The sequence below is a fragment of the Camelus ferus genome, chromosome 11, assembly GCF_009834535.1.
Source record: "Camelus ferus isolate YT-003-E chromosome 11, BCGSAC_Cfer_1.0, whole genome shotgun sequence".
Taxonomy (NCBI): Eukaryota; Metazoa; Chordata; class Mammalia; order Artiodactyla; family Camelidae; genus Camelus; species Camelus ferus.
Window position 1 is genome coordinate 64,826,232 of NC_045706.1, and position 27,984 is coordinate 64,854,215.

Consider the following 27,984-nt stretch of genomic DNA (forward strand, 5'->3'; position numbering starts at 1 on the left):
TAGACAGATCTACAACAAAAGCTGAAGACTTCATTGCCAAACTTTCAGTAAGGGTAGAACAACAAGACAGAAATATTAGGAAATAAAGTAAGAGAAAATGTGAACAACCCTATAAACCAGTTGCACTTAACAGATTTGCACAGAATACTGTAGCTAACAATAACAGAATGCAGGATTTCTTCAAGTGCACATGGAATATTCTCCTCAGTAGATCATGCGTTAGGCCACAGTTTAAGTCCAAAGAAATTCTAAAAGATGGAAATCCTCTAAGTGTCCTTTCCAACCACAAAGGAATGAAGTGAGCAGTCACCAATAGAAGGAAACCTGGAGAATCCAAAAATATGTGAATATTAGACAATACAATTTTAAACAACCAATAGATAAAGGAAGAAATCACAAGAGAAAATTAAAAATACCGTAAGATAAATGAAAATAAAAACTCATCATATCAAAACGTATGGGTTGCAGCAAAAGTGGCGCCAAGAGGGAAATGTAGAGCTATAAACAGTATACTAAAAAAGAAGAAAGGTCTCAAATAAATAAGGTAATTTTACATTTTATAGAACTATAAAAATAAAGAACTAAATCCAAAGCTAACAGAGGGAAGAGAATAATAAAGACCATAATGGAGATAAATAGTATACGCACAAAAACAGAGAAATACCCCAGCACCTCGGCCACCCTTGCCCGTCTTCACTCCCCTACCCATGCTTCCTGGGATCAGCCCAAATTAGCCACCTGCTCATAAGCCTTTTCTTTTAGGTTTTCCTCTTTTTGACATTTAAAGGCTTAATACATCTGAAATTTATTTAAAACCATAGTGTGGGGAGTCACTTTATGTTTTTTCAATAGATTAACTAGTTGTCCCAACCACGCCTGTTGAATAACCCATCTCCTTCCTGCTTCAGTGGTGCCTTCAAGTGGCACCATCATTGCCCACTTGTCCATAATGCCCAGGCCTCCTTCCAGGGCTTCTGTTCTGTCCCGCAAGCACAATGCCAACAGCAGCCCCCTCCTCAAGAGACAGCCTTAGCCCAGGTGCCAAGATGCCCTCCTGGCAGCCTGTGCATTCCTCAGTGTTCCCTATTTCCACTCCCTTCTCCGACCACTCTCGCCATCTTCTCAGTCGTGCTCCCCTGAAGCACAGGGAGGCCCTGGTGCAGCCCCCAGCCCTCCTCTTTCCTGACCAGAAGCAGGCTCTGAGCCTCTTGCCCCAAAACATGACCCCACGGTGCATCTGGAGCGTGGCTTCTCTCCTGGGCACCAAATTCCTAGTGTCCACTGCCTTCCTGGCATCTCCTCGTGACTCTTAAAACTCTAACCCTGGGAGCCTTAACGTACACGTGCAAGCACACACACAGAGACACGTCCATGAAAACACAGGCATGAGCACACACCTGTGTGCATGTGCACACATACAGTTATGCTAAAAAAAAAATCTATTTTATGTACAAGAATCTCAGGCTGAAAGACCAAAGTCACACAACTATCGAGTAGCAGAGCTCAGGTCTTCAGTACTTTTAACTCAACTCCGGGCATTTTTTAATAACAGATTTCCAAAAATACAGAGTTCCAAATGTTGGAGCAATAAAATGGGACAACGTACGTTATGCAGTCAGCCCAGTGCCTGGAAACATATGTGCTAGATAAACCATCATTGTCGTGACTAATAATTATTCTCTTTCTCATCCGCAGGCATGGCTCAGCGGCGAGGGCTACGCCTCCCCGGCAGTCAGAAGGCCCGCCTGCCGTCCCCGCGCGTTTGCTTGCCTGCGGCGCCCCCTCCTGGCCCCTGCGTGTAGCTCCCGGGGACAAGGGCGGGAAGCGGAGCCCGAGCCCCGCGGCGCGCGCATCCCGGGTAGCGCGACCCCCACCGCTCTTCACTGAACCATCCTCGTCCTCTATCCCCCCAGACGGGTAAGAGGAAGAAAGTCTCCCGCTTTGCTGGGAGGAATGGCCGTCCTCTCTTTGAACACACAGATGCGCACCTATACACGCACGTACGCGCGGCGCACTCGAACACACTCTCACCCGCACTCACACGCGTGCACGCACACTCGCTCTCACTGGGTGGCCCCTCTAGGCTTACACCGACTCGACACCGCTTACCATCCGAAAGGCACACGGGATCAGAGCTACGACGACCTCGTCTGTTTACATTATGCATGGGGAAACTACGACCCCCAGAGGAGAACACACGTCCTGTCCAGTCCCGCAGCATTTGCTGGCCCGGCAGCAGGGCTGGGTGTTAGGGCAGCAGGGCTGGGTGTTAGTGCAGCAAGGGTTGTGACACCGTGGTCGGTTCCTGGGAGATGGGCTGCCCTGCAGAGCCGGGCAGGCTGGCTGCAGTAGCGGAGGATCCCGGAGGACCCCGGGGATCCGGTCAGTCACAGCCGAGGACCTTGCCCAGGACTTAACATCCAGTGGGGGAAACAGGTGTCTCCGCAAACAGATGCAATAACGTGTTAGGAGACAGAAGATGGACGCCTGCGCCGAGCCCACCGGGAACTGGGGACGCCAGTGGTCAGGAGCTGGGAGAGGCCAGTCTAGAGCTGAGCATGGACAAGATGTTACTGGGGGTCAAGGAACAAGCAGGGCGCGATGGGCAGGGGAGGGGTGCTGAGGCTTGGCCGGGAGGAGAAGCATGGCTAAGCCCTCCTGGAAGAAGGCTGGGGATAAACAAGATGGTAAACTGGGCTCCCTTCTGGCAGTGCCCACCCCCAGGGAGGAACCCAGCCCAGGTAGCAGCTAACACTGGGCCAGGACACTCTAACAGCTCTGCCCGTGTTACCCGCGCCCCAGAGCCATGCTTTAAGGTACTAGGATTCCCACTGTGTGGATGAGGACTGAGGCACAAGGAGGTTTAGTAACCTGCTTAGGGCTGTGCGACTTGGTGGCCAAGGCAGGATTTGAAATATGCAGACTGGCTCCTAAATCCATGCCTTTTTTTTTTTTTTTTTAATTGTGGTAAAATATGCATAACATAAAACTTACCACTTAATCATTTTTAAGTGCCCGTTTTAGTGGCATTAAGTACATTCACAATATTGTGCAACCACCAGTGCTGTCCACCTCCAGCACTTTTTCACCTTCCCAAACTGAAACCCCAGCCCACGAGACAACCCCCGACTCTCCCATCCCCCAGCCCCTGGCAACCACTGTTCCATTTTCCATCCCTTTGAATTTGTCTTTTCTAAAGGTACCTCACATAAGTGGAATCACATATAATTTGTTATGTTGTGTCTGGCTTATTTTACTAAGCATAATATTTTCAAGGTTCATCCATCTTGTAGCAAATGTCGGAATCTTCTTCCTCTTTTTTAAGGCTGTCATATTCCATTTTGTTTATCCCTTCATCTACTGAAGGGTGCTTCTAATTTTTGGCTACTGGGAATAAGGCTGCTGTGAACATGAGTGTGTAAATATCTGTTCAAGCCCCTGCTTTCAAAAAACCCACACTCCACACCACGCTAACATCGGCTCCCATAAATCTCAGGGAAGCTGTGAGCTGGTGTGGGAAAACAGAGGATGAAGAGGTGAAGGAGCAGGGTAAAATGGAGTGCAAGAGAGACTGGGCTGCAGGCTGAGGGGGGCACCCTGAGAGCCCCCCGAGGAGGAGAACTGCCTGCTCTCAGGAAGGGGTGTAGGACTTCCCAACACCCTGGTGTCAGAGCTGCAGGGCCCCCCGGGGAGCCCTGGCGCCCTTGCAGGAAACTGCCTTCCTCCTCATCCCTGCTCGGACCATCTCCGCACAGTGGGCCGGCCAGGAGCCCAGGCCAGTTGGGAGCCTGTTGGCCAACAAGAGCTGTCTTGAAGCAGGGAGGTGGGCAGTGTCTCAGCTGCTACAACGGAGGTGGGACCCCCGCCCCAACCCAGGGGAAAAGCATCTCCGCCCTGCGGGTCCCGCCCAATGAGCTCACTACAGGCAGGGCAGGAGGGCGGTTGCCTGGTAAGACACGATGAGAGCCAATGAAAAGGTGCCAGTCCTGGACAGCAGGTCTCTGGCTTCTCTCCACTCTACCCCTTCAGCCTAAGCGGAGAAACATCCTGGATACCTTAAGATTCACTAGCTCCAGAGATTTGTGCAAACAAAACAAATGAGGCTGTCACAAAACAGGAGAACAGATCGGGATATCTCTAACTTTTACAGAAAGAATTGAACCCAACAGAGAACACATGTTCTTCTCAACTCCTGTAGAGCATTTGGAAACATTGAGGATGTGCTGGATGAGCCAGGAAACCTTGACACCTTTCATAAATCACATTCTATCCCCAGGTTGCAATACAATTAATTAGAAACAATAAGAAGACAAAGTTAAAATTGCATTTTGGAAACAAAATTAATTTTCACAACGGGAATTATAACGTGTTTGGATCTCAATAGTAATAAGGTATTCATATAAAAATTATAGAATTCAACAAAGTTGGGATTTGGAGGGAAATCTATATCCTCAAATGAATTTGTAATAAACAGGATAAAAGGGGGAAAAAGAGAAAGGCAACTTGAGCTAATGTTAAGTGTTCTGAGCATGCTTAAGGTAGGCGAGGTTAAGCTATGATGCTTGGTAGGTTAGACATATTAGATGCATTTTTGAGTTATGATATTTTCAACTTACAATGGGTTTATCGGGACTAGGTCGAGAAGGATCTGTACAATAAGATCATGGCCTATCAAAACCTATGGCTTGTGTCCAAAGAAGGCGACATTTTATAGCCTTAAGTATACATACATATACTTAAATGTGAGAAAGACACAGCTAAGCTTTTTTTAAAAGAAAGGAGTAAGAAATAAACTAATTTAATTTGAAAACAACAGTAATAAAAATAGACTTGGTAAATAAAACCCAGTTCTTTGAAAAGAACATTAAAATAAGCAAACCTCTGGAAAGTCAAGCAAAAGAAAAAAGTAAAGATACAAAGTTGGAAACGTTAGGTTAAAAAAAGTGACATGACTGCAGACATGAAGGAGATGCTTTAAACCACAAGAAGGGAGTAGATACAGCTTCACTCTGGTAGGTTTCGCCGTATCTGGATGAAATGGAAGATTTTCTTGGAATATATAAATCACCACAATTGGCCTAATAGGAGGTGGAATACTGAAAAGAACAACAATAAACAGAACTAAAAAGGTAATGAAGAGATTCGAGGGGCTCCATTTGCCTCCAGGGACAGGGGATAACTGTTACGGATGTTACCAAGGCGCAGGAGAAAATGAGAAGCTCCCCAGTTCTTTCCACAGGATTAACAAACTAAACAAGGATCACACGTACACACACACACACACAATCTGCACGTTGCACACAGGCACACACCCATGCACACACTGCAATGATACTGAAAGACCCACCTGAAACACATATAATAGTTAAAAATAGAAAGCTTCTGAACAAAACAATCCTATTTGTGTTTTTTAAAAGACCGCATGGAGGAAGAGAAATATACATGAATGTAAGTGTCTGAAAGAGATCTGGACAGTACATATCAGATGGATCAGCACAGCGAACTGTGAAGCAGAGAGTTTGCGAGGAAGTTAAAGAGAAAACGCATTCTTTTGACACTCTTCTTATATTGTTGGAATGTTTACAAGCTAAATATATTCATATAGTACTTCAAAATAATTAAACTAAATGTAGGTCAATCAATAAAAGTAAATAAACCTGTAATAAATCGCTCGATAATATTAATTTGAGAAGCTGTCATACTTTAATAATTACTAATATAATATTTTAAGCTAAAGAATAAAAACTGAACATTTAGAAAACCTATAGAAAGATTTTTTTATAATAGGAGGATTTTTAAATAGAGTCATTTTTGTAGTTAAAAAGGTAGGAATGACTCACCCAAACAGGACACAAAACCTCAAATGAAGGAAAAATACCAGATTTTATTGTATGGACATTTAAAACCTCTGTACAAAGAAAGGCATCATGGACTTGTCAAAAGACAAATGTCATGCTAGGGAAAAATATTTATAAGATTTATAAGCAGCCACAGGATTTATATCAGAATATATAAGGAGCTTTTACAAAATCAATATGGCCAAGAACCCAACAGAAAAATGAGCAAAGAATATGCACAAATTACAGAAGATATGAGAATGGCCAATAAACACTTGAAAAGACTCCAAAGCCTTCTAGTTATCTAATAAAAATGCAAATTTAAGCAATAATGAAATATTTCTTGTATCTACCAGACTGGCAAAACTTAGAAGCATTGAACACATGCATCACTGGCAAGACCTGGAAATGAGAAAATTCTGTTATTTTTCAAATATTTCCTCTTATCTGTCTATCTTTTCCTCTCTTCCTGGCACTCATATTAGATAAATGTGAACGTTTTCCGTTCTCACCCCATTCCTCCTTAATTCTCTGTCTCATTGGCCTCCTCCTGGTGTCTTCTAGAAGAGCCCCCAGCCTGATCTCCGTTCGTTCATTTGTTCTTCTGCCCTCTAGCCCTCCCATCTAGTTAATCATTTCAGGCACTTACATTTTTCACACCCATTATCCCTAGTTGGTTCTTCTTCATAACTGCCTCTTCTAGCCTCATATTTCCAATATCCTCTTGAGGGTATTTATTATGCGCATGTAAATGCTTTCGCTGTCTTGTCTATTTACCTGCGCCCTCTGGTGTTCAGTTTGTGGTCTTTCCCTCTCAGAGCTTACTCTTCTCCCGTGTCTCATTTTTCCCTACAGCTGCTCACTTTCCCTGAGGAAGGTCAGCCACCATAGCTGGTCAAGTACACTAGGGAGGAGGAACGGGGAGCCTTGGCCCCTGGCAGCACCTCCCAGGTACCTTTAGGGAAGGTGGGCAGGGCACTCCGCAGGGCAGAGCGTGGGGTGACATAACCTGGCTTAGTCTCCCCTTTCTGCTCATCACCTCGGGGCCACTCTGGCCCTAAGAGAGCTTCCCTATCCTTCCAGCCTGGGTGCTTTCTCTGTCCAGGGGCTGTCAACCTGCACTGCAATTGATTGTCCCCTAGGATGGGGAGGTAGCCAGCTACCTGCCCAGGTGGTGTGGCACTCACTCCAGGTAGCTTCCGGGTTGCTCTGGCATTGCCTGGACGCCTGTGTCTAGTATAGGGTCTCTTCCTCATGGGCGCAGCACTGGGCAGGCAGTGACCTCAGGGTGGTACAGGCAGAAGTGGAGCTGCTCCAGCCTGGCCCTGGGTAGGCTGAGTAGCCGTTTCCACTCTCAAATGCACCTCCCCTCCCCTCACACACCCCACTGGGCTCTGCCTCCCTGGGGATTTTTGTCTTTGTTCTGGGATCTGTCAACTAATTATCCCTTTTGTGGCATCTCCAAGGTTTGGGTTCACAGACTACAGTCAGCATTCCATATTAATTAATCATATTATTAGGAACAAAAGCAAAATTTAAAAACACAAATCACAGCAGATGTTTTCATGGTTGAAGAAAATGGAAGCATACAATTCTGGTGAGGTCTGAATTGTTAACGGCTTTCCCAGGGGACAGACATTGTGGCGACATGTTCCAAATGCTTGACGGGGCATTCCATGACAAGATGGTGTACACTCACCTGTTCCTACTTCTTCCCTCTAAATATAACTAAATGCACTGGAAATCATCTGACAGACAAGCATGAAAGGAATCTCTTAAGGTGGAAGGAGGAAGGCAGACTGGCTGGGAAGCAGAGGACTTGAGGGATGACACTGGACTGAGCTCCTGGGTTTTCTTTTTATCTCCCATTGTCTTAGTCCATTTGGGCTCCTAAAGCAAAAATACCATAAACTGGGTGGCTTAAACAACAGAAATTTCTTTCTTACAGTTCTGGAGGCTGAAAAGTCCAAGATCAAGGCACTGGCAGAAGGGGAGGGGAGAGACTAGGCAAAGAATTCTCAGATTTAACACCAAAAAGTATAGTCCATAAAAGGAGAAATTGATAAACGGACCACATTCATCAAAATTAATTTTGTTTTTTTTTACTCTACAAAAGGTCCTGTTAAGATGATGAAAAGAAAATTTCAGATGGGATAAAATACTTGTAAATCACATAACTAACAAAGAACTTATGTCTAGAATTTATAAAGAACTCCCAGAACCCAACATTATTAAATAAACAAAATTGAAAATGTACAAAAGACACGAACTGATATTTGACCAAAGAGGATACACAGATGGCAAATAAGCACATGAAAAGATGGTCAATCCCATTAGCCATTAGAGAAGTGTGAATTAGAACCCCAACAAATTATGACTACTTATCATTAGAACGGCTTTAAAAAGTGATAACGCCAAATGCTCCCAAAGATGCAGAGAACCAAAGCATTGCTGGTAAGGATGTAAAATGGTTCAGCCACTCTGGAAAATAGTTTGGCAGTTCCTTTTAAAACTAAAAATGGACTTACCACTTGACCCAGAAAATGCAATCTTGGGCATTTATACTGAAGAAATGCAAACTAATTTTTTACACAGAATCTTATTCATGAATGTTCAGAGCAGCTTTATTTGTAATAGCCCCAAACTGGGAACTAGTCAAGTGTCTTTCAATGGTGAATGCTGAACAAACTGTAGAAAGTAATAGATGCTGTGGAATACCATCCAGCATCAAGAAGGAAGAGGCTATAGATACTTGTGACAACTTGGATGAACTCAAGAAAATGATGCTGAATGAAATGTGTCAATTTTAAAAGCCACATGCTATATGATTCCACAAAGTTGTGAAGTAACATAGTTAAAGAGATCGAAAACAGGTTAATAGTTGCTAGAGGTTAGGGATGGGGTGAGGGCTTCGTGGCTATAAAGTGGTAGCGTGTGGAGGCCTTGCAGTGATGGTACAGTTATGTATCATGATTGTGATACATGATACACTGTGATGTATCACACGTGATAAAGTATCGCACAAAATAGCACACACACAAATTAGTACTTGAATAACTCATGAGACCCGCATAAGCTCTGTGGATTGTACCAAGGTCAGTTTCCTGATTTTGATATTGTATTACTGTTACGCAGCGTTAGCACTGGAGGAAGCTAGCTAACTGGCATAAGGAAACTTCCTGTACACTTTTTGGCAACTTCCTGTGACTCTATTTCAGAATTAAAAAAGCATTTTTAAACAATGGCCCCAGGATCTCACTTGTAGGAATCTGCTTTAAGGAGAAAAACAAAGGGAATCTTAATTCAGGGGAAAACAGAGTAGGTACATTTCACTGTGTCTGTCACTGAAATGCAACTATAAAAGCTAAACAGAATGCATGGAGAAGCTATTTGAGGACTTTAAGATCAAATAATAGCAGAATTGGGACAGGAGACCATCATTCAGAGTAGCACTGAGCTGGTGGTGAGTTTTACCATTTTCCCTTCACTCGCAGCTCACAGCTGTCCCTACTCTCGGAGGCCTGAATTCAGCCCGAGGTGGGCATAGGAGCAGAGAGCACTCAGGAAAGTCTTCCTGTTCCCGCCAAGGAACATGATTATATAAATTGATGCAGAAAAAGCATTTGGCAAAATCCAACACTCATTGATGATAAAGATTCCCAGCGAACCAGGCACAGAAAGTAGTTTCCTCAAAATGGGAAAAAGCATCTACAAAAAAAATTGGGAACAAAGCAAGGATGCCCACAGTCACCACTTCAGTTCTACGTTACACCGGAAGTCCTAGCCAGTGTAATACATCAAGAAAAAAAAAAGGCAAACAGTTGGAAAGGAAGGAATTAAAAACTGTCCCTACTTGTTGACAACATGATAGTCTAAGTATAAAATCCCAAGGAATTTGTTACCCTCTCTTAAAAAAGATCTCTAACTAATAAATGGGTCTACTAAAGTTATGGAATGTAAGTTCAACACACAAAAGTCAATCATTTCCCAAAACACTAGCAGTAAACAATTTGAAACCCAAAAAGCCCTAAGTAAGTGGAGAGATACGCCACATTCATGGACTGGAAGACTCAATAGAATGAAGATGTTAATTCTCTCCAAATGGATCTATAGTTTTAATACACTCAAAACCATAGCAGGATTTTTTGGTAAATATAAGCAAGCTTATTAAAATACACCAAAAGGGAAAGGCCCTAGAACAGCTGCAACAATTTTGAAAAAGAAGACTAAGTTCATCTAGAGGAATCACACTTCCCAATTTTAAGAGTATCGTAAAGCTACGATAATCAAGATTGTGTGGCAAAGGGAGAGACCTATCAATGGAACAGAACAGACAGCCCAGAAATGCACCCTCACAAATGTGCCCAACTGCTTTCTGACGAGGATGCAAAAGTATTTCAATGGAGAAAGGATAACCCTTCCACAAATGGTATTAGAACAACTGGTTGTCTGTAAGTTAAAGAAACAACCCAATCTAAATCTCATACCTTATACAAAAGCTAACTCAAAATTAAAATCATAAAGCTAAAACCTTTTAGAAGAAAACACAGAAGAAAATCTTCATGTCCTGGGGTTAGGAAAAGAGTTCTTGGTCATGACATCAAATGCACAATTCATTTTAAAAACTTAATACATTAGTCTTGACAAATAGTCTAAATTTTGCAAAGACATTATTAAGAGAATGAAAAGAAAGTTATAGACTAGGAGAAAGTATTTGCAAATCACCTGACAAAGGACTTCTTCCAAAATATATAAAGAATTCTCAAAATTAACAATAAGAAAATGATCCAAATAAAAAGTAGGCAAGACTTGAATATAAACTTCACTAGAGGACACAGTATATGAAAGGCAAATACGCATATGAAAAGATGCTCAATATTATTGTTCATTAGGCAAATACACATTTTTTAAAACCACAGTGAGGTACTACTACATACCCTCTAGCTGGTGGGAATGCAAAACAGAATATCAGTTCAACACACAAAAGTCAATCATTCTTCAAAAACAAACTTTCCTTCGGAAAAGTCTGACAGTTCTTTTAAACTGTATGAGCCAGGAGTCCTACTCCTGGGTATTTTTACCCTGGAGTAATGAAAACTTAATTACCCAAAGACCTCTACACAGATGTTTATTGCAGTTATATTCATAATTGCCAAAAACTGGAAACAACCATAATGCCACTCCATTGATGAATGGATAATCAACTGTGGTCTCTCTGTACAGCTGGTTACTATTTAGAAATCAAAAGAGACACATCATTGACACACAGGACAACTGGGATGAAATCTCAGACATGATGCCAGTTTCAAAAGATTACATGCTGTATTATTCCACTTACATGACATTCTTGAAATGACAAAGCTATGGTGATGAAATTAACATGACAGTAGTTAGTGGGGTTTGGGGGAGGGGAAGGCTTGGGCTACATAGCATGAGGGAATGCTCTGGAGAGACGGGACTGTTTAGTATCTTGACTGTGGTGGTGGTTACTTGAATATACAGGTATGTGTTAAAATCTATATAAATGTTAAGATTCAGACTCACACAACTTTTCAAAATGGGACCAGAAAGGGAAGTAAAAAAATTTAAAAATCTGTTCTGTACCAGTCACGTTGCATTTAGCCTCATTAAATCCTCACAAACTGCAAGACTGGTCTATCAGTCCCCATATTACAGATAAGAAAGCTGAAACTCAAGAGATGCTCAGGGGCTTGCCCAGAGTTACGCCACAATGAGCCCAGACCCTCCTTGCACTTAGCACTGGGGTAGTCAAGTCTGCGTGTGGTAGTCTAAGGGATTGGGAAAGACAAGTTGCCCTCTCTGTTCATGTCACATATTTGGTTTCTGTGCACAGCCTTGCTTAGCTGGACCTGCTCGGCTTTTAGTCAAGTGAATATCTCAGCAGGATCACTTGAGCTTCTCGGGTGCTGGTCGGCATATGTGGGTTGCACTCAGTGAACTTCTTTGAGGAACATGAAGATACTGAACTATGGGAAAGAATGCTGGACTGAGACCTGGCTGTATTTCATCTTGATCCCTTCCTAGATGATTCCAGCCACTCCCAGGTAGGCGCTGATGTCTATCACGAGTGCATTTTAGGTCCAGACAGTATATCAACCTGAGCTTCAGGCAGCATTCCTACCTCCACAGACGTCATCCCCAGTCTAAAGCATTAAAACAGTACTTACTGTTCTAGCTGTTATACTGTCATGCAAAACATGTGAAATAAGATGGCAAATGTCCACGAGGGTCAATGATCAGAGAATATAACATATGACAGACAAAAAACCAAAAATAACTATACATCTTTCTCTAAAATTTTACCTTAAAGCTGAGGATTCAAGTTAATGTTTTTTCCCTTCTGGAAGACTCATCAGGAAGGCGGCAGAATAAACAATTATCAAGCATTCATCCCTAATGAAAACTACTAAGCCAAAATTAACAGGAAAATATTTTAATGATATTTTTGTAGCACAAGATTAAATTAAGACAGGTAAGAGGAATGTGAGAGAATCTAGAGAACCATAAATTATATTGCTTTATGTTGACATAACCTAGATGTTGAAAATGAACAGGCGTCCTACCAGCAGTCTCCATTTCTCCTCTCAAAGGCACAGTCTGGGCGGTATACCCAACAAAGAGGTCGTTTTTAGGCTCCAGTCCCCTGACTTGTTATTTACAAGTACTACAATATATAAAACCATTCATCAGTGCAGATTCAAACGACTCTATCTGTCTGGAGCTCACTTCGACTGCTCCTTGGGCCCCTTCAGGCTGGACTTCTGATTTCTTCTTTCTTTCTGACCCTGAATTCGGAAGACCTTCTTCCTGAGGTCCTTCTGTCGCTTCAGTTTCTCCTCTTCCTCCTTCTGCTTCATTTTGAAGTGTTCTTTGTTCTGTAGATGCTGTTGCTCCTTGGCTTTCTTCATCTTCTGACTGTGCACTGTACTCAGAGCATCCAGCAGTGCAAGGATCTAACAAGGATACAACCCAGTGAGCATCAGAATATTCCTCCGGTTACAGCATGCTTTCCTTCTAAATTTCAGGAGGCCTAAACACCTCAGCTGACTGTATCAAAACTAGAGTCAGTTCATGAGCCAAATGAATATTAACCTAGTGAAAATTTGTCTTGAACTAGGAAATTTTAATTTGCTTGGAAATATAAGGAGAAGCATATTTATTAAGCAAAAGTATTTTTATAGTGGCCTTCACCACAAAACCACCTTTGTTAATCACTCTGTGGATACGACGTACAAAGAAGACAGAGTGATTTGCCAGCTGTGTGCCTATTACTCCCCATTAAAATGCATAAGGCAGAGCATGACTGAACCAAAGAAGAGAAATGAACTCTGGCCTTTCCTCTAACTTCCAGATCAAGTGCCTTGAATAAGTCTGGCTCCTATCCTTTTCTGATGAAAAATAAGAATGCAGTAGAAATGCCAAGTGTGTTACTAAAAGCATTATTTTCACATCTAAATGCCACGTGCTGGAAGCCACTGGTCGACAGTACCTTCCTTTCATGAGGCTCCCGTATGACGGCTGGTCTCCGTCTGTCCTTCGGAATCTTGCCTGCCTTTCCTTGGGTTTTGGGCTTGTTCTTAAAAGGCAGGGCCTTCTGCAAGGCTTTCGGAATGTGGAGTGAATTAAAATGTTTCTTTTGCCTCATGATTGGCTGAAAAAGAAAAATAAAACAAAGACTGTGACATATTTAAATTATGATCTATATGCATTTAAAACTTGCATAAAATCTTCTCAATGGATTGACTTTTTCCACAAGATCAGTAACATCAGAGTTTGCTGACCGTCAGAAATGGCGACTCAATCATCCATCAAATATAAGTCGGCTCAATGGGCACACACGGCTCCAGGCAAAACAAACAATATACGTATTTACAATTCTTCCAAGAAACCAACTGTATCCATTTCTACATTATGGACAGCAGGGTCTCAACAGAGCAAATGAGAAGATCCAAAGTTTCTTCTAATGGAAAATTCAGGCTTCATCTTTGGGGCATTGAGATGTTTTTTTCTAGCCTAATAATAATCATCTAGCTTTTCATCTTGACTATCAACCTCTCTGGATTTAAGGACATAGTTATTCCTCCAATGAGCAGCCGAAGTGTCCACATCTCTGATCTCATTAAGAAGTTTAACTTTATTCTGTTTCTACTAGAAGGCTGGTTGAGAAAAGTGAGATTTAAACAACAAAGGAAGGCAAAACTCTCTCTACATTAAATTTTCAAGCTAACCAAATTCTATGCTTAAATTGAAATGACCAATATTTTTAACTGCCTCAGAAATAGTTAATAAGTTGAAACTTTTGCCCTAGGCCTTTACCAAGATTGACAACTCTGTAGAGAATATTTTTCATATGTCTTTACATTTATTATTAAAGACATCACCCACAACAATATTCAATGTTCTAAGAAACCAAAATGCTTTAGAATGAAAGAAATCAGAGAAATCTCCTTCTCAGAAAAAAAGTAAGCACCACAGACTGGACAACAGATATTACCATCCTAAAGTGTATTTTAAGAGAAATTCATGGCAACATGATTCAAATTTTATTAACTATTTTATAGAAAAACTAATGCCTGGAAAACTTCTGTTTCTAGCAGAATGGCAGACCAATACCCCAAACTACTCTCTTATTGCAAAACAATTAAACATCCTGCAATAACACAAACAAGTCTTTTCAAATGCATTGTTAACCTGTGACCAAAATATTGAAAGTTCTCAGAGACCAAAATGTGAATGAAAATGGGAATCCAGACAGGTGCTGAGAACTTAGAATCAAAAAATACTGGTGAGGCCAACCCCTGGAAAAGATATGGAAGAAGAGAACTCTGAGCAGCTGTTAGAGTCTAACCTGGTATGAGTTCAGAATACGTACACTGATGCTAAACACACGTTCCCTGTAACCTGGCAACCCGCCCCGCCCCCGCCCCCGTAGAGAGCTGTGCAACAGAAATGTGTGCACATGCATAGCAAACAAGCTGCATTCAAGTGTTCAAGGCAGCATTTATAATAGTCCAAAATTAGAAATACTGCCCATCAATGGATAAACTGTCACTCATGTAATGAAATTCTACTCAACAATAACAACAAATAAATGCCTGCTGTATACAAGAACATGGATGAATCTCGTAATACTGAAGGAAAGAAACTAGGCAAAATGGTATATGCCCTAATTTATAAAAGTCAAGAATAGGCGGAACGAATTTACATGTCAGGAGTTGGGAAAGTGGCTCTCTTTGAGGTGGAGGTGGAGGTGCGGTAGTGACTGAGAGAGGTCACAAGTGGGGCATCTGCTGTCGTGATAATTCTCTGCTTGATTCAGGCGATGGCAACTTAGGTGTGTTAAAATTCATGGAGCTGTACACACTTATGATTTGTGTACTTTTCTGTATGTATGTTAACATTTCAAAAAAAGTTTATTAAAACTTCCCCCACAAAACCCTCAGATTGCCTCAAAAAGAATTAGCACAATTACATATATACATATGAATCACTATGCTGTACAGCAGAAGCTAACACAACACTGTAAATCAACTGTATTTCAATTAAAAAAAAAGAATTAGCACATTAATGTTTTTAAAAAGCAATATATGTATATGGTGGGAAAAGAAATACTTCAAAAGAGCTATATACAGTGAAAGGAGTTTGTCTCCTTTCCAACCCACAGAAAACCACTGTTACCACTTGTCCTGTGTTCCTTCCAAAAGTACTCTATGAATGAACAACATGTTCATTCAAAGTCAGTGTAAGGCTTTCCACTTAAAAATTCAAACCACAAAAAAAACATTACACACAAAGCCTCTGGATGATACCCATCTACAGAGTACATGTGTAACTGTACCTTATACAGAGAATCCTTGTTGGGCTTTAGTTTGATGCCATGGGCAAGCCGGAGTTGACCAGTTGTCCGCATTCCTGACCAGGTATCTTTCTCACCAATTGGTTTCAACAAAGATGTGACTGGGTTATAGAAGGCTGGAACGGAGACAGGATACCAAGTTCTCATGAAGACGATATCTGGAAAGAGAGGAAATTTACATTAACATTTTCAAAAGAAGATTCTTATCTATCTCATTAAACAAAAGAACAAAATATTCACTCCAGACTCCTCTAGCTGTTTGCACGGTATTTGAAGAAACTTCACAAGTGAACTACTCTCAAATAGCACAAAACTGTCACTGGGTGTGAATCACATGGCTCTAGGCAGTGTGACTTGGCACACTGCACAAGATGCTCCAACTGGGGACAGCTACAGCTGCCTCCTGCTTCTAAAGACCTAAACTACCACCTATAATTCACACTGGCTAGAAATCAACAGTGAATGGTAACACACTGTTTTGAACACACCACAAAGGATATTTACCACTCATCAGCAATTTATCTTCAAAGGTGGCCCGGAAAGCTCCTTCTGGAGTCCGGAGAGCCTTCTTGATCTGTCCCCTTATTCCACTGACAGTTCGAATCACGGCACCTTCAAACTTGGCCACTTCCAAGGCAGAATTAAACATTCCCTACAAGTACACATATTAAAAAAAAAGTACATACACACAAAGTCAGATATTTTACTTCTTAGTTCATAAATATACTCTTGGTTAAAAAACAAAAAATAATCCATTGAAGGGTGATAAAATAATCAAAATGTATTTTTCCTCCAAAAGTGGAATTACTATGTCAAAAGAAATACAACTCTATCTTCCCTGAAATAACATGGATCAAGACTGTGGGCTCATTAACATGCTCAATGCTATCTTCATCGAAGAGAAGATCTAAAAGATATTTACTGGACTGGACCGGTCTAGATGGCCTTTGCTGTCATCTCACAGGGCTGGACTACAGCTCATATCCTATTACTTAGGTGCACACGCTCAGAAAACCAACACAGTTAGATAAATGCTGATGGCAGTATCACCTTGAGTTACAGGAACATTTTATGATCATCTTAACTCTGTGTTTTTAATGGAAACATTCTCCACTTTGAAATTTTCAACAAATGTTGCTCAAACTACCCTCCCATGTTATAGTGCATAACAGAGTGTCCATTTCTCTGTGCCCTGTCAACAAGTACTTTGTGAACTGCTTTGTCTATTTTTCTACTGATCTTTTTGACAAACCTGATTTTTCCCCCTCTCTTAACACAAACCAAAAAGGTAGGGGACAAAATCCAGTGAATGAAATAACATATTTTCAATATTAGCTCTGTCACAGTCTCATATGGAAGTAACAGCCTCAATATATAGTATCTCTATTGTACTTCATCTTAAGACTTCCAAGCATATTTAAGTAACAGAGACCAATATAAAAAAGCAAACTAAAAATATCAAAGACCAAGTTTATTAAAGATGTCAAATACTTTTCTGAAAACATCAGACCTATATTTTAGACCTACATTAGAAGTATTTCACTCCTCCTTTAACAATATATACATTTATAAATATGTGAATATACAGATATACAGACCTTAATGAATGAAGTGTTCTTGAAAATTTTATATGGAAAACCAGTTAACTTTAACTTCTTCACAATTTTTATAGATTTATCCAAATCAAGAACAACTCCTGTGGCAGCTATCCGGAAATCAGGCTAAAAAGAAACCCCCAAAATTTGAATACAGGAATAATATCAACAAGATATATATTTCTCTGTGATGAAGTAAATTACCAAACAGCACATCACTTACAATCACCTAAGAAAAAACAAGAATATCTGAACATGAAAAACAGTATTTTAATAAAACCTACCTGAAACTATAATACACATAAGCCAAAACTAATGATATCTTGAGTATTTTCCTGACTGTGATTTCATGATAACACAGTTTCACAATGATGAATGAATGAAAGGATGTGAAAATTTGGTTACAGTGTTTGAGAATTTATATTTTGGACATTCACCGCGGATTCCATTTGCTCCTCATCTGTTTTCTTTTCTGTTAAATTGGCCAATAAAACTTCTCTGGTTGGTCAAAGGAAGGTTGTGTGAACATAATTTGCTAAACCAGCATTACTAGGGGGTAGTCTTATGTCAAGCATAAGATATGGTATCCAATGCATCCCAGAATCTAGTAGAGTGCTTAGCTCATAGTGAGCACTGCTTAAACATTTTTAGAAAAATATGTCTATAAAATCATAAAAACATAAAATGTCACCAGTATCATTATGATTCTTCTACTTCCCTCTTCTCCATTCCCACACCTTACTTTTAAAAATGTAGGAAAATTCAGAGCAAGAAAAGTGTACTACAACTACTAAAATGAGTAATTTTCAACTTAAAGTTTCAGGTACACATTCCATATTCAAGACATACTTCTCAAACACAATCTGTAAAATAAAACATCCAAGATAGTTACCATTGTGCCACTGACAGACTGTATTGCCAAGAACCCAGTACCCTGTGGCGTGATAGGACCTTAAAGAAAACAGAAAAAAAAGAAAAAAGAAATACAGTGAATCACAATTTTGGATTCTGTTTTACATATATACTCCAATCCAAAGAAAGAGAAAAATCTTATGAATTGGGATTTATGAAAGGAGAAAAACAAAACTATAATGATAAAGTCTAAAGGGTTTAAATGAACCTACACACAAGTTGATTCTAATCCCTTTTTACCCCAAAAGGTTGCTCCACAATGCATGTGCTGTGGGGTATATTTTAGAAGCCTTTGTCTTCCATTGTGGTCTTCAATATAATAAAGTGGGATGGTCTGAAACCTCCTCCAGCCTACAGAAAAAATGATTGGATCTCGAGATTTGAGGATTTTCTTATACCAACGATGTTTCTTCAGACGCATCTGAGGGAAGAAAAGATTTTCAATAAGATTTCTGGTGCCAGTATGTCCAAAGAACGTCAATTGTTAAGCATGCAGTAGAGAACACCTACCTGTACATATCCAATATTGCCCTCACTATTGCCCAAACCACCCAAAATAATTGGGTAATGGGGGTCAAAGTTAAGCACGAATTCACAGGGGACATTTTCTATCTCAATTCGGACATACATCCCAGGTCGAAAACCTTCATACTGAACTCTGGCTTCGTCATCTTGATCTTCGAATTCTGCCCGGTTAAGCTACATATGAGAGGGGAAAAAACAATTAAAAACCCATCATGCTATTATCTTTAATAAATATAAGATCAACATTAAAAAAAGTGAGCAATTTCCAAATAACAGAACCAAGTACAGAACTATTTAGGCTTCACTCTAATTAAATCGTTACCTTTTATCTTCATAGTTTGTTCAGGATATGTCCCAACTGTTTTCTCTGTTGCTTCAAGATATAGTATAGCGAATATAAACAACTCTGAAAGCAGCCCTTAATGCTGGCTGGCAAACAGTGTTCAACTTCCCATCTAAACTTTTCTTACTCTCCAATTATTTCACACCTTTTCTCCTTTCATCACCCAATATCTCTGACCAAGGTGAGTTTTTCAGAAAACCTTCCCCAAAGAGCCCTGGTGTGTACAGAAGCCACACAGGCCAAGACTCACATACCCATTCACCATTTTCTTATGTTTTTCCAGGGAGCAGTAGGCAGAAAACTAAGGCAATGCTTGCAAAGAAACAAACACACTGCCTCAAATCACTACACTGTGAGATCCTCAAAAACGGTGGCTGTGTCTCAGCTACTTGTGTTTCCTCAACACTTAAGGCTTCATACAAAATAGACAGATATTTTTCTGATGAACGTCTAACTGGAGAAACAATTAGATGACTGCGTGAATAAACATACTCATCTGCATCTCAACCTAGGAGTCCAAACGAGAGGCCCAGAAGCAGGTCAGGGAGCAGAGACCTAAACAAAGCTACGTATCCGCACCACGATTACAGCCCTGAAGTGAGGCTGACAGAAACTGAGTTTTCTCACCTGTGCTTGTTTCTGCATTTCTCCTTTAAGATCATCAAAGTATGTGCTTTCTCCTTCATCATATTCTGCATCAAACATCTCTTTCAATTTTCTCTTTTTATCCAAATGCTTTTTCTTGGCACTTTCCTCTGCACTGGGGTCAGTTTCTTCTTTAACTTCTTCCTCTGTGTCATCAGTCTTAAATTTCCAGAAGAGAAAATTTCGTAAAAATTTGTGGAGACCTTTTCTTTAAACATTAAGGCAGATTTTAAAAGTTCTATTTGAGCTGCAAAAATTTTAGTTATGATCTTCATGAAAATAAAACAAACAAAATAAAACGCAACCTTGGGATCTAAATAACATGTATTGCAACAAGAGATATTTAGACATCCACACTATAATTATCTGCCATTCCTTAATACGGCTGGGAATGCCAAACATGAATAAAAATAACAGCAAGTGTCCCCAACCCGGATGCTTCCAGATACTGTTCTAAAGAAATATTAGAGAGAACAGGGAATCAGCTTTTTTTAAATGGCACTTAAATTTAAGAAGAGCAGAATGATGGCAAAAGGAATAGTGGAGAGGAAGACAGTGACCCAGGAGCTAAAACTGTCAATGATTGAAGAATCACAACAACAAGAGGCAGCAAGCATTACTCAAAAGATCAAGAATAACAAATAAGCCAAGAACTTTTGATCTTTCCCCGCCCTCCTTATTTTTAGGAAGAAATCCATCCAATCGTAATCTATAGATAACAAGTAAGATCTGTGTTTCTCAACATGAGCCTCTTGCAGATCATCCTGACCAAAGATCAAGGACCAGTGGCTGACAGCTGGCCATGGCCAAGTCATACCTGGGTATCCGGGCCTGATTTTCCCTTGTGCACGTCCCCTGTTTCCAGGTCTTCAAAGTCGCCATAGAGCTCCTCTGGGAAAAGAACACCCAAATGACTCCTGTAAGTGAGGTCTGCACGTGACACTCTAATGCCACCCAGCACCAGGTGGACTGCGTGTTCTGCATCTCAGACTTCATTTTTACTGCTCTTATTTCTACACACTCCAGAAGAATCCTGCACTTACACAGGCTTCTTTTTCTTGTTAAATTGTTGGCATTCCATCACCTGTTTCCATTAAGTAAATGGACCCAATCTACTTTTCCATACTTTACTTCAAAATCCCATTTAGGCAAAAGCTATTTTTCCAGTATATGTGATGGACACTCTGTAGCAGAGATGCACACAGAGGTGGCATGTATGGCCCTGCATGTGAGTCTCCAAACCGACAGTTCAAAGAGTGACTTGAGAAGCCATGGCATGAGAAAACAGCACATATGAAAGTCTCAACAGTAAGATCAAAACAGCACAACCATGTGACAGACCTAAGGACAATCTTGGATTACATAAAACACAGCATTCAGAGTAACAGTAATATCCAAAACTGCCTAGCCCATAAGAAGAGCTCATTCATTGTTTTTGGAAGCCCTAAGTTTAGTCATGGATGCTACCCTTGAAAGAAATAACCAAGTTAAAACTCCTCTGGGAGGGGACATTTACAAGGATATCAAAACATTTTCATATAAAGAAGAGCCAAAGAACCAAAAGAGACAGAAAAGACGGGAATATTTTATTTGTAATAAAAACAAAACAGGGTAAAATATTTAGAAATAAACCTAACAATAAATGTGCTGAAACTTTATTTTTAAAAATGTAAGAGCTTTAATATGCTTTAAAGAACACATGGAATAACATAGCTAATGCTTTTGAGTGCTTCACATACCAGGCACTGCTCTAAGAACTTTACATGCCTTAACTACACTCTTCAACGCAACCCAATAATGAAGGAGGCATTATTAATATTATCTACTGAACAAATAAAGAGTACATTTGTTTGGAAAGAGAGATTCAGTATCATGAACATTCTAATTTTCTCTTTTACACAGTTGCAATGAAAATTAACCACCAAGGATTTCTAGTCTGGAAAAGATGGTATAGACACACTTCCTCTGTTCTTCCTGACTATGTATAACCATCAACTCCAGAAATAATGCAAGAGCATGAGATAACCAGAGGAGAAATCTGAAAGGTGGAAAGGCAAGGATGGGCTGGTGAGGGACCCCAGGACCAGAGGAATGACATAGTGGCCTATGTCTTACTACATCACAATTCACAGAAAGGCAGCTCAGGACCAGTGTTTCTCAAGTCCCAAGCTAGCAACAGAAGGCAGCCCAGATAGGCTCATTCTTGCCTCAGATTGAACCAGATCTCATCAGCAATCCAGGTAAATCGAGCAGCACTGGCAAGGGGGATGGATCGGGCATCCCACTGACAGTAAGTGATGAAGGAAAGCTACACAGATGGCCCAGCCTGGGGAAGCTCCTCTGCTCCCTCAGAAAGCACCAGCAGGGACCAGTAGCACCAGTTAAACCAAGCAGACCAAAACAGCACCACAAAGGCTCTGAAATTAAACTGTCATTGGAACCACAGCCCACGAAGCAGACCAGGACCTGCACACTAAGCCTAAACAGGATGACTGCCTACTAAAATTTAAAAATTACATAGGACCCAGAGTCTCCAAACAAAATGTGTGGATACTGTAAAAATTCACCTGTCATACCCAGAACCAGGAAAATTATCATTTGAATGTGAAAAGACAAGTGAAAACAACACTGAAATGAATCAGATGTTGGAACTATCTGACTAGTATCTTAAAGCAGCCATTATAAATAAAATTATAAAAGCCCCCCCCAAAAAAAAGCTTCAACAAGCAACAAAAAATCTTATGGCTAGAACCAAAAACTTAAAAACCTCAGCAACAAACTGAAGAACTAAGTAGAAATTATAGAACTAAAAAACACAGTAACAGAAACAAACAACTGGGTAGATGGACTCAATAGTAAGAGTAGAGAAGACAGAGGATAAAATCAGAAAACTTGAGGCCACATAATAGAATTCATTCAGTCTGAACAACATAGAGAAAACAGCCTAAAAGCAAATGAACAGAGCCTCATGGACCTGTGGGACAGAAACAAAAGATCCACACACTTCTATTATCAAAGTCTTATGAGGAATCTGGGGCTGAAAGAAATAATGACTGAAGAACCTCAAATTTGGTGAAAGACATAAACTTACAGATTCAAGAAGCTGAGTAAATCTCAGAGTAAACCCAATGAAATTTACACCACTCAAACTTCTGAAAACTAAAAAAAAAAAATTTTTTTTAATCTTGAAAGCAGCCAGAAAGAAATGATAGATTACCTACAAGGGCACACTTTTAAAATGACAGCCTACGTGTCCTCTGAAATCCTGGAGGCCAGAAGGAAACGGCATTATTTTTCAAGTGCTGAAGGAAAACAACTGTCAGCTCCAAATTTTATATCCAGTGAAACTACTCTTCAGAAATGGAGGAAACAGAGACATTCTCAGATGAAGGAAAACTACAAGAATTTGTAGCTAGCATAATTACCCTTAAAAAAAAATGGCTAAAGAAAGCTCTTAAGCAGAAAGGAAATTATAAATGGAGAAATCTGGGATCATCAGAAAAAAAAAAAAAAAAAGACCAGAAATATGGATACAGAGAACAGACTATCCATCTTCTTATTAATTTCTAAAATCATGATTCAAAAAAAATTATACCACCATCTAATACTGAAGCCAATGATATTTAAAAGTGAGGAAAATACAACAAACTAATGAATGTAACAGACTCACAGATACAAAGAACAAACTAGTGACGACCAGTGGGAAAAGGGAAGGGGGGGTAATATAGGGTAGGATACAAACTATTAGGTACAAAATAAGCTATAAGGATATACTGTACAACACGGGGAATATAACCAATATTTTATAATAACTATAAATGGAGTATAACCTGTAAAAATTGTGAATCACTACACTATACATCTGTAACTTGTATAATTAAAAAAAATTTTTTAAGTGGGGAGATATAGAAAGTTTTCCACATGTTACTCAAAGTGGTAAAATGTTAGTATCAGTAGGTATGATATTAAATACGTATAGTGTCTATTTTGAACACCTCTAATCAACACTGTACTGGAAGTTTACGCCAATGTACTAAGGTAAGGCAAGAAGAATAAGTCATCCAGACAGCACAGAAGTAAAGCTGTCTTTATTCACAGATGATATTTGATGGTCTTTGCCATACCTTGGGCAAAAATAATTGCAAACTGCATGTGATAAAGGACTTGTATCAAAAATATGTTAAAAATTAAAATTCATTAAGAAGACAAACAACCAAATTAAAATAATGTGCAAAAGATCTGACAGACACTTCACTGAAGAAACAGATGGCAAATAAGCACATGAAAAAAAAGCTCAGTATCTTGGTCATTAGGAAAATAAAATGAGATACCACTCTAAACCTAAAAGAATGTCTAAAATTCAAAAGACCAGCCTTATCAAGTACTGGCAAGAATGTGGAGCAACTGGAAGTCTCATAAAGTGCTAGTGGCAATGCAAAATGGTACAACCATGAAGGAAAACACTTTAGTTATTTCTTTAAAAATTGAAAATACATCGACCATCTGATCCATTTAATCCACTCTGAGGTATATACCCAAGAGAAATGAAAGCAGTTGTTCATACAAAGACCTGTACGAGAATGTTCACAGTAGCTTTACTTGTAATAGCCCAAAACTGGAAATAACATAAATGTCCATCAACAGGTGAACAAAAAAAACAAACTGTTGTGCATTATACAATGGAATACTACTCACCAATAAAAAGAAATTAACTACTTAGCAATAAAAAGGAACGAAGATGCAACAGCATGGATGAATCTCATAATTATGCTGAGTAAAATAAGTTAGACAGAGAAGAGTGCATGCTGTATGATTCCATTTATATAAAATTAGAGAGGGTACAAATTCTTGTATAGTGACAGAAAGCAGAAGAGTGGTTACTTGGTGACAGGGAGAGGACAGGAGGGAGGGATAACAAGTGGCATGAGGAAATTTTTAAGGTGACAAACACGTTCATTATCTTGATTGTGGTGATAGTGTACAAATGTCAAAGCTTATCAAAATGTACGCTTTAAATACGCGCAGTTTACTGTACGTCCATTAAACCTCAATATGTCTCCTAAAAAACACATGAATCCACCACACTTTCTTTTGGAAACAGAAAACTGATTCTTAAGTTCTATGGAAAAATAAGTAAGAGAGAATAGTCAGAAGAATTCTAAAAAACACAGCACAGGCAGGGAGAGACAGGAACCAGCCATGCCAGTTTTAATAACTGGTGTCTTAGTAACATACTCTGAAGCTATATAAGGGTTTTAAACATAGCAATAATGAATGGACCAACAGAAATCAGTGACAGACTAGAAAAGTCCAGAAAACGATTTCTGTATCTATCAATTAAGAATATGACAAAAAGGGCATTTGGTAGCAGGGAGGGTATAGCTTAGTGGTAGAGCACGTGCTTAGCATGCACGAGGTCCTGGGTTCAATCCCCAGTACCTCCATCAAAATTAATAAATAAATAAACCTAATTACCCACCTCCCTCCAAATTAAAAAAAAGAGAGAAAGAAAAAGAAATTTTAGAAAAGGAAAAAACAAAGGGGCATTTTATTCAGTTTTGAAAAGAATAAATATTATTCAAAAGAACCTGGAAAAAACTATATCTATGCCTCACAACTCACACTAAAATAAGTACTAGATAAATCAGTGATTTAAATGTAAAAAGAAAATGGAAATCATGAAGTACTGGAAGAAACAACGAGAAATTATTTTCTCTATATATGTACATAAAGATATATATATTTTATGTATATATAAATATATGTATCTATTTTTTTTAAAAACTTTTAAAAAAATTTTTTTAAGTATAAGACAAATCCCAAAGCCATTTAAGGCAAAACGTAAATTTAACTTCACCAAAAAAAACTCCACATAAAGAATCAAAAAATTAAAATATAAATGATAAATGAGGGGGGTAAATGACCTCAAACCACAAAAGACTAATTTCTCTTATATATAAAAAAATTCTTATAAATAAGTAAGAAAAATATCAACAATAACCGAATAGAAATATGGGCAAAGCACACTGAAAGACAGTTCATGGAGGAAATACAAATGGCCTTTAACACACAAAAAAGGTGCTTAAACTGGCAGAGATTTAAGATTCTGTTAGCGTTCTGTTCATTAACAAACGTACCATACAGATGTAAGATATTAATAGGGCAAACTGTGTGTGAAGTATATGGGAACTCTTATATTCACAATTTTTCTCTAAATATAAACTATCATAAACTTCTTTAAAAAAATAGGCAAAACACTTAAATGGACATCTCATAAAGGTCAAAGATATTAAATTGGCCAGTAAGCACACAAAAAGACACACAATGTCATTAGTCATCAGGGAGTTATAAATTAAAATCACAATGAGACACTATTTTACACCCACTAGGACATGCATTGAAACTGTCATCCAGTGCTGGAGTTCTCTTTGAAGAACTGTGGGGTGGTTTACTTTGTGATCAACCTGTAGAGAAAGGAAGAACTTGGGAAAATTTGGTTTGGATACTGAGAGACAGATAATACATGCATGAATCAAAAGGATGTGGAAAGAATTATGATTCACATAATGATACCTCCTGGGGACAGCAAGGTAGACTTCCCAAGCTAGTTCAAATACAGCCTGGGAGAGCAGGGAGGGAAAAGGGAAGAACTGGGCTGTTAATGGTGGTCTGGAGGTGGGGCTTTGGTGAGGGCAGTAGTGTACATGGTTTAAACTTCCTCCTGGTGCCAAAAGAGGAGCACCTGGGCTTTTTTTATCAGCCTGCCCTAGATGCAGGAGAGAAAGGGGGACAGGCAGGGTAAGGCTTAAGAGCTGTGGTCAAACATCAAAATGGAGTCAGACTGTTAGTTTCCTATAAAGTTGGGTGTCCATCTACCCATCCCATAGCTCAGCCATTCTACTTCCAGGTATTACCAAGGAGAAATAAAAACTAATTTCCACAAAAAGATCTATATAGCCTTAATTATAGTAGTCAAAAACTGGAAACAACCTAAATGGCCATCAAGAATAAAATGGATCAACAACTGTGGCATATCTGCAGAACAGAATACTTACTCAGCAGTAAGAAGAAACAAACTATAATCTGAATGAATCTCAAAGACAGTATGTTAAGTAAAAGCATCTACAGACAAAAGAGAGTACATTTTCTCATATAATTCTAGAAAAGACAAAACTAACATTTAGGGACAGAAAGCAGACCACTGGTTTCCTCGGGGCTGGTGTGACTGTGGGAGTAGGGACTGACTGCAAAGGGGCCTGAGGGTGCTTTCTGTTGTGATGGAAATTCTTTTTTTCTTGATTGTAGTGGTGGTACATGAGTATATACAATTGTCCGAACTAGCCGAACTATCCTCTTAAAACAAGTATATTTAATTGTATGTAAAATATGTCTCAACAAGGTGGATTTATTAAAAAGTAAAGCATTATATTGAGGGGAAGAACCTAGACACTAAAGAATACATACTGCCAGAACATTTGTATGAGGTCCAAGATCAGGCAAAATAAATCTGCAGTGACAGAAATCCAAAAGTGGCTGCCTGTGGTAGGGGTTGGGTGCTGACTTCAAAGGGCACAGGCAAACATTCTGGGGGTGATGGAAATGTTCTTATTCTTGTTTTGTGTGATGGATACAAGTATATATAATTAACAAAATACAGTAAGTTGAACATTAAGCTGTATCTTATTTTAAAAGTGTTTTCCTTAAAAACAAAATGAAAAAACTCCGTTTCTGATCCCGCAACTAATGAATACAAGTAAAAGGAAAAATCAGACCTTGTTAATTTTTTAATCGTAAGAAAAATGGGAGAATAAAAAATAAATCTGAACGTTACAGATCTAACAAAATAGGTAACTTGCAAATCTAACTAAAAAGAAAAAAAAAAAAGAACACAATTGAGAACATGCAAATAACACATGAGAGCTTTATTCCATTATAAATTCAAAATTTCAGTGAAAAGCCTTGTCACAAAATATTATGAAGAATAGCTCAGGAAAATGTTAAAATATAAACACAAAAACTACAACCAACACTGGAAGAAAATCAATGATTTGACCAATGATCACAGAAGAAACTGAAAATGTTTCTAAGGAAGCCTTTACATATATATGCTTACTTGCCAAAATGCTTAACCTGAATACAATCACGCCACACATATAAGAATGACTATTTTTAACAAATGCGTGATAAAATTTATGGAAAGCTTTCCACTTTTCTTCAATGCCCGTATCTAGTAAGTCCATTAACCAGAGG

At 39.3% G+C, this 27,984-nt stretch overlaps 1 protein-coding gene across 1 annotated transcript in view; it reads right to left on the minus strand.

Annotated features, from left to right (window-relative positions):
• Positions 1-10,948: 10,948 nt before the first annotated feature.
• BMS1 (BMS1 ribosome biogenesis factor) overlaps positions 10,949-27,984 on the minus strand; it is a 33,966-nt gene continuing 16,930 nt past the window's right edge. The window contains exons 14-23 of the mRNA XM_014562671.2: positions 20,552-20,625; positions 19,717-19,893; positions 18,732-18,920; positions 18,462-18,642; positions 18,202-18,260; positions 17,313-17,435; positions 16,219-16,366; positions 15,697-15,872; positions 13,348-13,509; positions 10,949-12,811 (exon numbers count right to left, since the gene is read on the minus strand). Coding sequence (XP_014418157.2) covers positions 12,581-12,811; positions 13,348-13,509; positions 15,697-15,872; positions 16,219-16,366; positions 17,313-17,435; positions 18,202-18,260; positions 18,462-18,642; positions 18,732-18,920; positions 19,717-19,893; positions 20,552-20,625 — 1,520 coding nt within the window. The 3' untranslated portion in view covers positions 10,949-12,580. The remainder of the gene's footprint in view (positions 12,812-13,347; positions 13,510-15,696; positions 15,873-16,218; positions 16,367-17,312; positions 17,436-18,201; positions 18,261-18,461; positions 18,643-18,731; positions 18,921-19,716; positions 19,894-20,551; positions 20,626-27,984) is intronic.